The 15,659-nt window shown below is 37.0% G+C and overlaps 1 protein-coding gene across 1 annotated transcript in view; it reads right to left on the bottom strand.

Moving 5' to 3' along the window:
• Positions 1 to 1,042: 1,042 nt before the first annotated feature.
• The window catches only part of LOC121412971 (probable ATP-dependent RNA helicase DDX10), a 60,117-nt gene continuing 45,500 nt past the window's right edge, over positions 1,043 to 15,659 (bottom strand). Inside the window, exons 8-16 of the mRNA XM_041605734.1 lie at positions 15,217 to 15,379; positions 14,479 to 14,665; positions 12,858 to 13,034; positions 11,941 to 12,310; positions 6,891 to 7,046; positions 5,150 to 5,317; positions 4,696 to 4,761; positions 3,054 to 3,220; positions 1,043 to 2,097 (exon numbers count right to left, since the gene is read on the bottom strand). Coding sequence (XP_041461668.1) covers positions 1,920 to 2,097; positions 3,054 to 3,220; positions 4,696 to 4,761; positions 5,150 to 5,317; positions 6,891 to 7,046; positions 11,941 to 12,310; positions 12,858 to 13,034; positions 14,479 to 14,665; positions 15,217 to 15,379 — 1,632 coding nt within the window. The 3' untranslated portion in view covers positions 1,043 to 1,919. The remainder of the gene's footprint in view (positions 2,098 to 3,053; positions 3,221 to 4,695; positions 4,762 to 5,149; positions 5,318 to 6,890; positions 7,047 to 11,940; positions 12,311 to 12,857; positions 13,035 to 14,478; positions 14,666 to 15,216; positions 15,380 to 15,659) is intronic.

The following is a 15,659-nucleotide window of genomic DNA, read 5'->3' as shown; positions in this document are numbered from 1 at the left end:
AATATCCTGGTTGTTAGAGGAAAGGTTTATGGACGGAATGGCATTAGACTAAATGAAGGTAGACCATGTGGTGAGTGGACGAGTTGGCAATAGACGAATCTGCAGTTCACCTTTGCAATTTTGAATATCACATGGAAATCTTGATTTTCAAGATATTTTTACGAATCCAACCCCACTCTTCTCAAGTTACTTATTAAAATTTATGTGTAGTTGTCGTTACTATTCACAGGCGATGACATCGAGTTTGGATGTTAATGCACCTCAAGCCCCTGCTGTATTAGCTACTTATTGACACACTTTGTATTGTCGAGCATTACATACATGTGTATGTTATTGCATTGTAAATTGTGTTATTTTTTCTTATGTTTGAATTAAATATGCAGTGTATTAATAACTAAATCAAATCTTGGTGTCCCTCTTTCTATTAATGCAAATTCTTGTATTTTTTTTCCCACAACATGACTTATTTGACTGTGTAGTTATTTCCTATAGGAGCTATTCTCATGATTAATCTGAAGTTTAACCCAAGTCTAGGTTATCTCGATGCTGATTATCTTTGAAACTAATATTTCTCTTATTTTCTTGTTACAGCAATGTAAAGTAGAATTTACCAAAAGCTTACACCAAACGTGTTTTCTTGCATCCTTGTCCATTAGTGCAAGTTTGTACAATTCAAACCACTCACATATATACCTTAAAAATAAGTTATTGTCAATGAATGAGTAAGTTTGGAGTGGAAAATGAGTGAGGAGTGAATGAGGATTGAGTGACAATTTACAACAACAAAAAATAGCCCTGGATACATTTAAGTCCACCACTCTTGATTATCAGATTTCTTTGGCTTTCCAGTTCATATATTATTGGGAGCAAACAATTCACTTAAATGCTTTTTCTATTCAACTTATATGAATGGCAAACAATAGGAACATGCACATCTCATCATTGGATAATATAAATATTTATTTCAACATACATTGTTAACACCCTTCCATTCATCATCTTCAAATAGATAAGTCAATGATTTGAAAGCGTTCGCCTCAGATTTCTTTTGCAAAAATGGTACAACAATGGAAAATGTCAAACATATTTTTCGGCATTTCCTATAGCCTTGCCCATTTTGTTTTGTGAAAGAAATTGCACATGAATGACCATGACTTGAAGAGCCATGACAATGCCTGTAAGATTGTAGACGAAATGTGTTTTGCATTTATGATGTTCATAACAATTCAGAATTTTAATCAAAGTCTGCATATTTCAATTTTCGCTAAGTAGATTAGAAACTGACCGAGCATCCAATTGGCTTTTCACATTCAAGTCATTCATAAAGTCATTGCTATTTTAGAAAAACACCTTGATGAAACACGCCTACCGTTTGGAGGTGTTCACCAGGGGCCCGTTTCATATAGGACTTGCAACTGTTGTAACTTTGCCATGCCATATGGCAACTACCATGGTAATAGGGCTCGGCAGCCAATCATAATCAAGGTTTCCATGGTAGTTGCCATAATGGCAAGGTTACAATAGATGCAAGTCCTTTATGAAACAGGCCCTAGATTAGAGGTGTGTTGCATGAAACTTACAATCATTTACAAAACATGTTTCCCCAAATTAATCACAAGACTTGTTACAGTTTTTACTGTTAATTTGCATTTGCTTGTAATACTTGTCAGCTTCTTACAACAGGAAAAAGAAATTGATGAGCTTCAAGTTTCAATTGATCCTGTAGATTTACTATTGATATTTGCAATGGATCATAAATATCAAAATGTTTTGCGACATCCCCTGATATGAAATCACCCCTATGTATGGAAGGCCATTCGTCAGTCTTCCAACAAAAGTGAAATCATGATCAGCTGACTGTCGCATGTGATTCAAATATGTCGTCATGATTTAAATACAGTCAATATCTCCACTTGATCTCAGAATCTATTAACAGAGAGCATATGGAGTGCTAATTGTTCATCATCCTCTAATGATAATCCTGTATCCATGGCAACATCATCATCCTCTACATCCATCATCTTCCGTTTCTTCTTCTTCTCGCTTTTCTCTTTGACTGTTTTCCTCTTGGTTGGGCTTGATGAGGATTTCGATTTCCTAGGACGAAGAAAAATTGACAAATTTAATAATTAAAGAACAGGACATGAAAAGGCCTTACATATGAACACAAAATCTTGTCCCTGATGTATAAAAGTTATATTCCACAAAATTTTCTTCCTAAATGATATGAAAATATCTTGATAACTCACAATACTTGCTTTTATATTTCCTCCTAACATTTCAATTTTGACTTTCGACAATTTACGCTTCCCATAGTTTCAGCAAATAGTGAGATCATCGTTCAAGTTACATTGGACGTAAGAAAATAGGTCATTGTCAAGGAAACAGAATGCAGTGACTGCAATGCAAAGCTCACATCAGTAATTAGTTTGACTACATGTAGATGTTCCATTGCTTTGAGATTGTTGTTTTAATTCAAATTTTTCTTGCAATTACCAAAAATGTCAAGAAGTTTTGTCCCCATTGACTCTCCAGATCTTCTGATTACTGTTAAAACCCAGATCAAATCATAGGCCCGAATTTACAAAGGTGGTTTTGAAAACCCACGGTTGAGTCAATGGTTTATGCAGATTTCCTGTATAAATTATGCTTAATTTAGCGCGTATTGGGCGCGTGTATAAAATGTTTCCAATGCTGATGCGCACTTTTGTCACAGTGTGCCAAATTGACACCTGTTACCATGGTTATATATGCTATTTTATTCATGAGTCCACTGTTTGAGAGTGGACTCATGAATAAAATAGCGTGAATAACCACGGCAACAGGCATCAATTTGGCGCACTGTGACAAAAGTGCGCATCAGCATTGAACACATTTTATACACGCGCCCAATACGTGCTAAATTAAAGTGTAATTTATACAGGATATCTGCATAAACCATTGACTCAACCGTGGGTTTTCAAAACCACCTTTGTAAATTCAGGCCATATAGTCTCTGAAAAGAAAAAAATATATCTTCATCTTCACGAGGGAATACAGAAATATGAACTCACTTTTGTGATTGTTTCTGAGAACTGTTCTCTTCTTCATCTTTGTGAGAATTAGCATCCCTATCATCGTCATCAGAAACAAAAGCGGAGTAGACATCAGGATCTGGGAGGCTCATCGGATCAAACTCTTGATGATCATCCAGGCTGATACCAAGACTGACACCTTCATCCTAATGAAAATAATTTGAAAAACTCAGACTTAAACCAAGACAAACACCTTAATTTTGATGAAAAAATTTCAAAATTACAGACGGAAACCTTCATCCTATTGCCAATCCACAAATAAACCGTTATTTGGTTGCCATGATATATGCTGGTAACATTCAGTCAAGCCCATCAATTTCTATTATCAGTCCATATCCATGGACCTCACAATCCCCATGAATTTGTTGCGCTGACTTTCAAAATTGAATTTTTAGCATCAAGTACAGTACGGTGCGCCATCTATTGGTTGCAGCGGACAGGCCAAAATTCGCAATGCCTCATGGGAAAAAGTCAACATCTGTAGCATGCACTAGTACTAAAGTGCATTTATGCACACGATTATTCAGCGCTGGCCGACAAAGCTTGACCGGATATGCTGTTTACTTGGGTCCAGGAGGTGGGAGAGAAAATTGCCTGCATATTTTTTTTGTGAATTCCTGCCATATGGTTTTCGTATTTGAAGCAATACCTACACTAGAACTGTGCGCTGCCTGCGCGTGATGTCTACCACGAAGTTAAACAATTGCTTGCTTATGTCTGTGCGAAATTTAGACCGTTTTTGGTAAAGTCCTGCCACACAGTTTTCATTTTTGAAGCATTACAGGACAATAGCAATGTGCGCTGCCTGCGCGTGACGTCGACTGCAAAATTAGACAATTGGCCTGTTCGCTGCAATCAATAGATGGCGCAACATAATGTGAATCCACCACATTTATGATTGTTGATCTTATGTTTTTTTTCTGTTTATATCTCAAAGTGTTACATTAAAGAGAGAAATCACTACGCTTGTTGATATTTACTACCATATTCAAATCCAAGGCAAAAGCAATTTTGTGTCTCGCCCACTTATGAAAATAACCAGAAATATCGTGATTTGCGAGGGCACGCAAGAGAATTACATCGAAACTTCATTGTGAAATGACTGGGATGGAATAACACTTGTCATAAGAGCCTTGCACGTAAACTTTAATGTTGACCTGAAAATGACCTTTGACCTTATCATGTGACCTCTGACTGCAGCATAACATGCAGGTCCCCCAAGTCCATCTACCATCCAAGTTTGGTTGAAAAGCGACTTACGGTTGTGGAGTTAGGTGTCATAAGAGAGTCTTGCATGTAAACTTTAACGTTGACCTGAAAATGACCTTTGACCTTACCATGTGACCTCCGACTGCAGCATAACATGCAGGTCCCCCAAGTCTATCTACCATCCAAGTTTGGTTGAAAAGCAACTTACGGTTGGGGAGTTATGTGTCATTAGAGGTTTGTGACGGACGGACGACATTTGGATCCCTAAGTCTCGCCTTCACCTCTGGTGGGCGAGACAAAAAAATCAGCAATCACCCAGAAATATAAATTCAAAAGAACATAAAAATCACATAAATCAAAACATGAGAACACAATCATGCATATTTTCACCTTAGCTCAAGTAGATATTTACCTCATCATCACTGTCTTGTTTTTTTCTATTTGACTTCTTTAATTTCTTTTCCTTTAGCTTCCTTTCCTGTGAATAGAATAAAAGAATGAATTTGGCATAATGGATATTGAGACAGAATAAATTCTACAAGACAAGGGATAAATGTTAACTGAGGCTTGGAGTTTGAGAAACAAAAATGTATTTAGGTAAACTAAACAATGACATTTGGTCACTTCAAATTTCACAACTGACACAGACATCTTGATTTCCTACAACAATGGTTATTGCAATTATCAATATTGCTTCATTTTAATTACATTCCATAGCATCAATAACAAAAAAAACTCACACTATTTATCTGCAATTTAACAAAGGATGAAAGAGAATGCTTATTTTTTTTAAAGATCATAACTGTCTCACAGGATTAATGCACATCAAATTGTATTAATAATAAGTAAATGTAGTTTGTAATTACCAAATGCTTTTGCTTGATCCGATCTTTGAAGAGTTGCTTATCGTGTTTATCCTCTTCCTCCATAAACTTCTTGGCCTTCTCGATGTCAATGCCTCCTCCATCCTCCTCCTCATCACCATGGAGACGAGATGCTACATTGGGTTGAGCTAGTGGCCACTGACCTTCAACCTGATAAAAAGAGTCAATGCCTGGTCAAGTTGTGCTCAGAACACAAAAAATATCATGATTAAGCAACACAAAAAAATGGCCAGGGTAATCTTGGGATCCAATTTAAGAACTCCTACCCAAATTAATTTAAACAAACTGAAATGGGTTCCCATCAAAGATAGATGGAAATATTTTAAATGTAAAATGATATTTTCTGTTTTTCTTAATAAAAATCCAGCCTATTTGTTAAGTAGCTTTAAAAAATCTGAAACTGTACATAGTATTCATACTCGTAGTGCACAAAGCACAGGATTGATTTTGCCCAGAGTTCAAACAGAAATGGGCAAACAACAATCTACCTAAATTTTTAAGAAATGCTCAATCCAAATCCTCATTTAGTCTTTTATTTTGGCGTTATAATAGTCTTAAATTATAAAATGGCCCCTTGTGTTGTTCTCTTCTTAGTTTGTTCGTTTCAACTTACATTGTACACTTCTTATACTCATGTTTGTTACATGTTAATATTTTTGTTGTAGGGCCTCCAAGGACAACACTATATCAATTACTGATGGAGCCACCCTACTAAAAAAAGACTTATGAATAAATAAATAAATAAATAAAATAAATGAAACATAAAACAAAATAACCAGATAAATTCTCAACAGTATAGTATGACAATTCCTACTATGTCGGATCAGGGATTCCTCATTGTGATCAATTTGCCATTATGATAGCCACAATGAAAACCTTTTTTTCATTCATTTACTTTTTTGGGGGGAGGGAGGGGGATTGGCTGCAAGCCCTGCTACCTTGTTAGCTACCATTAAGGCCTGGTCACACCGCCCGAGCTTTGTTGAAGCGTGAAGCGGTCGTGGAGCGGAGAGAAAAAAAAATCATCACCGCTTTCTACCATTCACCATTTTCGATTTCGATTGTTTTTTTTTTTTTTTTTTCCCCAATTTTGTAAGCGAAATTCGACCCTCTTTCCCTACCGCTCCATGACCGTTCCAACAACGCTGGGGCGGTGTGACCAGGCCTTTAATGCAAAGTTACCAAAATATGCCTTTCGTCTGCCCCTCTCTTCCAAGTGACTCCTGCCTAAATCGTCGTCCTCCTCCCTATTTTCCTGATGACACTTTCTTACGAACCCCTCTTATTGATGCATCTACATGTACCCCTCTTTTCCTTGCTCTCCTTCTACCCCCTCCTCCCTCCTATTTTTCCTGACACTTTCCTGTGACCTGTACTAATACTGAAGCCTTCGTCTGCCCCTCTGGGGAGCGTTTCATGAAAGGACTTGTCAGATGTTTTATCCAACAAGTCCTGTTTTATCCAACAGTTACTATAGTAACAGTGCTTCTCAACCAGTCAGAATCCAGGAAAGTTGTCAGATCTGACAACTCGTCGGACGAAAATATTGATGAAACGCCCCCCTGGTCCTCAACCTCTGCCCCCTCCCTATTTTCTCAATAACACTTCTTATACCTCTCGTATCGATGCATCTGTCCCTCTTTTTCTTGCTCTCCTTCATCAACTCCCCCTCCCTATTTTCCTACTCCCATTTTCTTGTGACCCTGCTGTCCACTTTCCTCACCTCTCCTTCTTCATCAAAGACCTTCTTGGTGTTGACTTGTAGGTTCTTCTTCCTGATCTTCTTAGCCAGAGCATACTTGGTCAGAGCTTTTTCAGACTTCTTAGAACGCCTACCAGGAGCTAGGAGATCATCATCATTGGCATCTTCGGCAGGAATCTGTGAGGATATTCAAAGAGAAACAATTTGTCTAAGACCCTACCAAAGTCTTGATTCCCCTGATAATAATAATAATGGTAACATCTATATAGTGCTTGATACTTCATATAGAACACCTATGAATAATGAGTCTGAATTTGAATATATTTATGAAAACAAAATTTTAAAATGCCTTTTAAATCTAGGTACTGAGAGTAATATACTCAATTTTGATTCGAAACTCTTATGTATAGCGGCTCCTCATATTGCAAATTCTTTGTTATTTATTCAATGAAATTTTGGAAGAAGGCACTGTTCCGCTTGATTGGAAACGCACTAAAACAACCCGTTTACAAAGGTAAGGGAGACAAAAGTGACCTGTCAAATTATCGACCCGTTACCATTGCATGCCATATCTCAAAACTCTTTGAAAAAAGAATACAAAATCAAATATAATACTATCTTCAAAGGCTCTTTTTCCTCAGACAACCAAGGAAAATACGTGTTGAAAGCACTCTCCTTGTCTTGTTTTATAGGTCAATTGTTCAGTCAATTCTAATATTCAATTTTGTTTGTTTCTTTGGTAATTTGACATCTGCTAACAAGAAAAGACTAGAAAGAATAAGGAAAACTGCTCAATGTATTATCGGGAAAGAATTGCCAAGTATTGACGATACATATGTCGATGGAGTCCTCCTGAAGATCATACGCATTATCAAAGACCCTACACACCCTTTGTTTATTTACTACAACTACAATCGATCGGGAATTCGTTTCTAAGCGAAGTCGATATAGATTCTCATTTGTACCTGTTATGTATATAGATGTAGAACACAAAAGACTCAGAGCATAACTATTATGCTAATACATGTACCAGTGAAAGAAAGCAGAGCTAGCCAGTGATATTGAAACAATAGATGTATGCACCTGCCTAACATTTCTACTTTAGGATGAATGCCATTGTTGTTCCACTACACTGCACTTCACTTCCAGCAGCCAAGCAGCTAGCATGGACACACCCTTACCTCTAAGGTAATAATACAGACCAATACATGCTATAGTGGGTATAAGATATAACAGTACCAGACTCAATTCACATATTTAACAGTACTGCAAGACGAGGTCAAACTGCCTTGTAGGCTGATGTATCTTAGATGGGAGGGGTTGGGGATTAGTCCCCTTGGAACAGCATGTTGCTCATTTAATTCAGGTGTAATAACCATCCAAATATTTATTAGTCATAACACCATTTTGCTGTTATATACTGTCAATTATCATTTATTGGTATACATTGTATTTGTAAATTTGTTGGTAACCAGCAAGCACCAAATTTCCATTTGATTGGACAATAAATTCAATTCAATTCATCATTGATCAGTTTGATTTTTTACCAATCCACTCAACAACTACTTGCCTACATAAAGTAGTTGAGGATTGGTTAGAATCTTTTCATAATAATGAAGTTGTCACAGCTTGTTTTCTTGATATTTCAAAATGCTTTGATTCAATTAATCATGAATTATTAAAAAACTGAAATCTTATGGGATTAAAGGGTCATGATGTCACATCTCCACTTTCCTTTTTCTTATGTTATTACATGAAATCATGATTCTTTCATTTTTTCATACATGTGTAAATGATGTGTCTCCACATGATGAAATATTTAAAATGGCACTCTTTTAGCAATACTGATGTACAAATGAACATTGATAGGCATGGTTTTAATACGAGATCTGCTTATCTTTCCCAAATCCAATTTAGAATGTTTCACACATGGTTTTTTGTATGCGAGAGGTAAGCTTTGGAACACCTTGCCAGCCGCTACAAAAAATTCAACATCTATACGTTTAATCAATTTCTATAAGAAATCATTTTTTGACTGATTGTGGACTTTATATGGATCTTTACCAATGTAAATGTCCAGCTGCATTTATTTTTAGTCTCTTGTAAACTTTTCTTGCAAGAATTTGTATTGATGTTGCAAGCTTTGTCTCCTCTTTACAAAAGTTATCCTTGTACATTTAAGAATGAGTAGTGTGTGGATTGTTTTTATTCATGTGTTACTGCAGAATGATAGATCTACAGTGATTGTTTCTTGACAGTTTGAGTGAATCTGGGTGGGTTGTTAAGCGATGATTGATTGTGGGGTGGATGTATGTTGAGTGAAAGGGTCGATGGATGCATAGTGTGAACTCAAATGGGTCATGAGGTTTGAAAATGATGGTTCCTTTTCTCTTTTTCATTTTAACTTGTAAATAATAATTTGTAATAAATTGCGTAGCTCCAAAACTGCCATTGTCATTCTTACTTTCCTAAGATTATTATATGCAGCTGGTCGTATTCTTATATCAGTTTTGATGTAACTTTTTAACCTTTTCAGGACCTTGATGTAAAACAGTGTTTTTATACTGATCTAGTGTTTTCCTGAACAAATTTATTTCAATAAATATGTAATATAGAATATTACATTCTAATTATTATTTGTTATTCTACCCTGTTTTCTTGTCTTAATGGTAGTTACCTTACTCCTTCATACTCTTGCTCCTGTGAAACAAGTTTGGCAATGAATGCAGAAGAAACCTTTATGGCTGATGCATTAACCAGGGATCGACATTAGCAGTGGCCCCAGGGCAACCAAACATGAGAGTCATGCTACCAACATTCTGTAAAAGCCTACACTTGGCGGCCCGATTGGGTAACCAAAGTTTTGATAAATTGTAATGTATTCTATTGTTTGGGATCACCAAATTTGCTTTGTGGGCCACTAAATACATGTATATGAAATTGATGCTTTTGGTGGACTGATCGGGCCACCAAGAAAAAAAGTGCAGGGACTTGCATTAACTAGAGTGTACAATAAACCACAAAATTTAAGCACACAACCAACTTCTAAGTTAGTTTTAAGGCCGTCACAAACTAGACGATCCGAAAACAGCGCGATATTTGAACAAATTGCATTTTGCATAAAATATGAAAGGTTCAAGAATTAAAATTATTTTATACGAAATTTGGCATAATGCTAGAAATACTAAGATCACAATCCTGCTTTGCTGTAAGCCCTGTGGGCGGAGTAAAGTAAAAATTGGCTTCAAGTCGCAGCCGACAATGACATTATTATGATTTGGCATTTTACTATTCGGAACTGACTGTTAAAGTTAAATTAAGAAGGGGGTGAGTTTCCATAAATGTGGGTTCCACACACAATATATAGTATATATCAGTTGTTCAAACAGATAGCATGTCACAAAAATCCTCTCCCTTCTCGATATTTTGCTTTGAAAGTCTATGAAATTAGCCACCTGTCAGAGCCCGAGAGACGAGTGTACAGAAAAATCACTCTGAGTGTGATGTCACCGGGGGGAATTTAGTATAAGCGGTGCCCGGAAGTAATATAGAAATGTTATGCAGAGAGAGAAAGATGATTTTACAATTTTTTTTCAAAGCAACTCAAATCAAACAAATAGGAATCATATGTACAAATCTTTACTTTCCCTGTATAAAAAACAGTATGAATAACTATCATGAACTCTTAAATCATGATGTAAGATTGCAAACAGTGAGTTATTGAATGATATTTTCACTATTTCTCATTTATTTTATCACGATGTTCCATCAAGTGAGTAGCTGGAAAGTAATTCCGGCGGCTAGCTCAGCTCTGAGCACGCTGCACGCCTATACAATACACACAACACCCAGGCATTGAGTGTATGTACTGTAGTGGTCTGGTATGTCGACCCGCAATTCATGACCATGCAGCGATCCCCTGGCGTCTTTTTGTTCTTTCCTTTTGTCTTTGACTCTATTTTTATATCCTCTGGATCATTTCCACTCATAGCTCATTCCACAGAACAATCTTGAATCAAACGTACTATTCTTCTTGGCCTTCAAAGTTGTTTTCTATATTTAATTACGCTGGAGGTCACCGTCACACATACAAACGCAATTCGCAAGTGAGTTGAAGACAGCAAGAAAAGTATGCGGTAAGTTAGCTCGACAGCTAGCTGCGCAGGAGCGGGCGGCCTGTCGCCACAAAGCAATTCCGCAACCAACTGTGTTTTTTGCTAGAGCCGAATCACACGCGATTAAATATGTCATAACACGTCTGCTACGTTAACAACTGGTGAGAAGATCTCGATCAAATTTCATATTATTCGCCTTGGAATTATTCCTTTAGGGTCTATGGTATCATTCTGAGGGAATTTACATATTTGGAATAATGGTACGACCATAAATATACTTTTAATCATTTCCTCTTTGCAATTTCTCCCGCTCGCAGATACAACTTCAACTGCAGTTTATTCCATTATGACTTGTTTCGCCACGTACACAGTCCCGAAAAAAAACAAGGCATTAAAATCGTCTAAAATCGCTACAAAGAAGAACAGTTTTAACAATGTAGGGAAATATTATTGACTATATGTCTTTAGATAATTATTACTTCCTTTCAATATCATTCACATAAAATCAATAGCGATGAATGAAGTTTTGACACAAAAGTAAATATGAAGGCGTACGTGCATAGTTTCACAAAACGGCACTGCTTTGTTCACTACACCGGGACCGAATACCCCCCCCCCCCCCCGTGACGTCACAGTCAAAGAACGCTGTCTCGGTAAGCATTGCAGGGGCAAACTCAGGGAAAATGGGTAGGGATATATCGTTCAAATTCACTATTTTGAAAAAAGAAAGTGGGGGGTCCAATCACCTCTTAGTGTTTGGGGGGTTGTAAGGTTGCTATAAATGTAAATATCTCAATATTTGGAATCGTCTTCTTAATTCAACTTGAAGTTTGTAAATGTTAGAAGTTCATATCAAATGCTAACACAATTGTTTTAACATTGGATCACAACGGATCGTGCTGTATGCGCTGGGCTTTACAGGACCAAGAAACGATAGATATAAATCCATGTCATACCTGTTTGGCATCGATGTCTTTCTTAACTAGCAAGTCATCCTCCTCATCAGCATCGTCATGGAAACCATCTCCTCCTTCTCCATCCCTTCCTGCTCCCGGGGCCTCCTCATCATCCGACTCGTCCTCTTCTTCCGATTCATCACTTTCATCTTCAGTCCTTCCTTTTCTCCTTTCATCTCTTCTGATATCCTCTTTTTGTGAGTCCTCCTGTAAAGTTCTTTCATTTGGGTTTGACTCTGAGGTAGTTTTGGATGATGTGGTTTCTGATATTCTCTGTTGGTTTTTGTTTGATTTCTTGCTTTGCTCTTGTTTTCTCTTCTCCGCATTCTGGATGAATCTCACCCTCGGGGCCACTGCTAAACCAAGAGACCTGTCATTATATAAAAGAGAAATGATGAAAGGCAGTGACATTTTAATAAAATCAAGAGCTTTGATTCCTGTGCTTCGAATTGGTACTGAGATGTGAAGGTGTAATATTTACCCTTTAAAGAACTGAAAATATACTTTAAACTTTAATAAGAAACCACTTCATAAAAACTGGAATAAAAAGAAAAACTGTTACTTAAAATCTAGGATTAATTCCTGAAAGATTTTTCTTTTTCATATTTAACTGGAAAATAGTACCTATTATTTTCAAATTACAAAGTTTTATGATTATCTCTAATTGATGATTCAATACTGACAATAATTGCAATCCATACAGGAACATTTCATTTTTCTATCATTTTTAATATTTTCTTCAATATCTCATCAATCACTATTGATATAAACATTTAACTTTTCAATCTAAATTTGCATCATCTTGCTAACCATAGTCCATAGCACGAAAATCAATTTATCAACTCTATTACTTTGAGGTGACCATTTTTCTTCTTCAATTATCTAAAGTCAATGTAAAAACTACTTGAATCACTAACCTTGCAAAGTTGTCAAGAGAAAGCACATGAACATTAAAGATATCCTTGTTCTTCATAAGGTAGACTGATTTGAGATAAGCAATGAAGGCCCTCTGAGCTGATTGCTTGAGGTCTACACTCTGTGCGCAGAAAGACTGAAGTTTTTTCTCTATAGCAAACTTCTTGTTTGGATTGACTCTGTATGAAAAAGGACACATACATTGCATGTATCTGAGGAGCGTTGTGGCCCAGAGGATTAGTCAACGGACTCTGAAACAGAGGGTCGTGGGTTCGAATCCCAACCATGGCGTAATTTCCTTCAGCAAGAAATTGATCCACAATGTGCTGCACTCAACCCAGGTGAGGTAAATGGGTACCTGGCAGGAATTTATTCCTTGAAACGCAGCGCGCGTAACAGCCGCACTGCTAAAGCCAGGGTAATTATGCTGCATATACCATAGAGCACTTAGAGACTTCTGACAAAGTAAGTATTAAGCGCTATATAAGCAAGAATAATTATCATTATTATTTTTATCATCTAAAGATAATGCCTGGTCACTGTGGTGTACGCCAGTAATAATAATAATAATAGTAATACAAGGCATTTGTATAGCAACATCTATACAGTGCGTATCAAAAAAAAGTTTACACTTTGAAAAAATCCTGTAAAATTATACATTTGTAATATCTTAAATATTTCTCCACATTTTAACATTGGTACAGATCCATTTAAGCAAATGAGAATATAACTGTCGAAAAATATTTCCGCTTGAGTGAGCACCACTTACTTTTTAAAAGTTAGTGAAAAATGATTTGCGCAGTACTTTGAAATAGTTATGCGAATAAAAGTAGACCTTAATAATGAAGAACACGTGGAATTTAGCTAGTAAAATTGAAATGAAGATATCTCTTACCTTTTTTGATTCGTTTCCTTGCCCAAAACACTTCGAAGAGTGCATTTTGCCCCACCCCACTCCCCCATACACCGAGGCCATAATGACGATATTTGCTTTACACTGAGCTGTGATTTACATGGAATGGCTTTAGCCTGATTTTCATTTTGTTAATCATTGCCAAGCTTGGGGGAAAGTGTGGAGAAACAAGTACTAAATGAAAAATGAAGTGTAAACCCACATTCAATGATAAAAAATGTTGGAGATATCTGATATAAACTTTTGTTCAGATTAAGTTATGTCCTCAGATCCAGCTGGCACAAAAATGGTAAGGTTGTGCTTACTAAGTGTTGAAATTTCAATTTGGGTGGCAAACTTGTTACAAAATGCTTGAATGTATCCATTTTATTTCAGATGACTAAAAGTGCAAGGGAAATGTATGAGAAATGTTTTGCAGGGTAAGTTTGATTTAACCCTTTCCCCTCGACACAGCATGAAAACTAGCATTTCTGCGCAAACAGATTTCAGCAAGCTTTACAAAAATGGACAGTGTTCACTCAAGTGTAACATTCTGACATAATTTTTACTTTCATTGGATAGATGAGACCCAAACCCAAGATTATATGTGGAAACATTATCCACATGTATATTTTTTAATTCCCAGGGCTTTTTCAAAGTGTAAACTTTTTTTGATACGCACTGTATATATCTCAAAAGAGAATCTATTCCAGAGTTCAGCTGACACTCACTCAATTTTCTCAACAGGAATTTTCCTTTTCTCCATCTCAGCCACCATAGCATCCTCTTCCGATGGAAGGAGAACGAGGAGAGCCTCGCCATCCTTCTCGTACCTGGCCGTCCGGCCCACTCGGTGTATGTAGGTACTGGAATCCTCCGGGCAGTCTAACTGAACGACCCAGTTCACTGCAGGAAAGTCTAAGGTTATATGGATATGATTAGTCATCAGAAGAGCGTTCCTTTGTCAGATACTAAATCAACGAAATCATGAAGGAATCTGTTGTGTTTTCATTCATAATAATAATAGGCATTTATATAGCGCCATCTATCTAGAAATATTCTATTCCGAGGCGCGTTGTTATTATTATTAACCCGGCTTTAGCTCGAGCTGCCTCTCATTTATATTTTCATATTTCTTTCATTCATTAAATTCCCCCCCATATTTTCATAAACTACTGTAATCCTCTTATCAGGGGAGCACTCATGAAAAGGCTTCGTCAGACGTTTTTATTCAAAAAGTCCTGTTTTTGTCGAACTGTTACCATGGACACTTAGATACTCGGCCAATCAAAATCAAGGATAGTTGTCAGATGTTGTCAACTTCTCGGACAGGAATATTGATGAAAAGCTCCCCTGACATAATGTTCAAGACGTAAAACAGGAAATGTCCGAGACATGTTTTAAGACTTGGGCAAAATACAATGGACGGAGCTCTTGCATTTTGGATTGTTATCTATAATAGGCATTACCTAATCCTCTAGCAGCTATGTCAGTGGCTAGGAGTACGGCTGAATCTCTGACGCAGAACTCCTCGTACACCGCTACCCTCCGTAGCTGATGCATGGAACCATATAGCCCCATCACCGTGATACCGGGGTTCAACTTAACAAGGACCTCAAACACGTACTTGACCTAGAGCAAAAAAAAAAAACAGAAGACAATTCAACAGGGATAATGCAACCCATTTATACGTTTCATTGTGTAGTTATTAGTCCTGGAAAGGACTGTTTGAATGTTGGAATGAAGCTAGTGAGAAATAAAAATGGAAGAGACTGAGTAGGAATTGAAAGGGTTCCCTTCATTCTCCCATCCTAACAGTGCGTCCTTTTGAAGACCGACCACATGGTGAACCGGTGGCATATCACAACATTTATAATAGAGGGGCGCCGATGACAAATTGTCTTAGATTTAG

Source organism: Lytechinus variegatus, chromosome 4 (assembly GCF_018143015.1).
Source record: "Lytechinus variegatus isolate NC3 chromosome 4, Lvar_3.0, whole genome shotgun sequence".
Classification (NCBI taxonomy): Eukaryota; Metazoa; Echinodermata; class Echinoidea; order Temnopleuroida; family Toxopneustidae; genus Lytechinus; species Lytechinus variegatus.
Note: the sequence above shows the minus strand (reverse complement) of the source record. Positions and strands in the feature narration are given on the sequence as shown.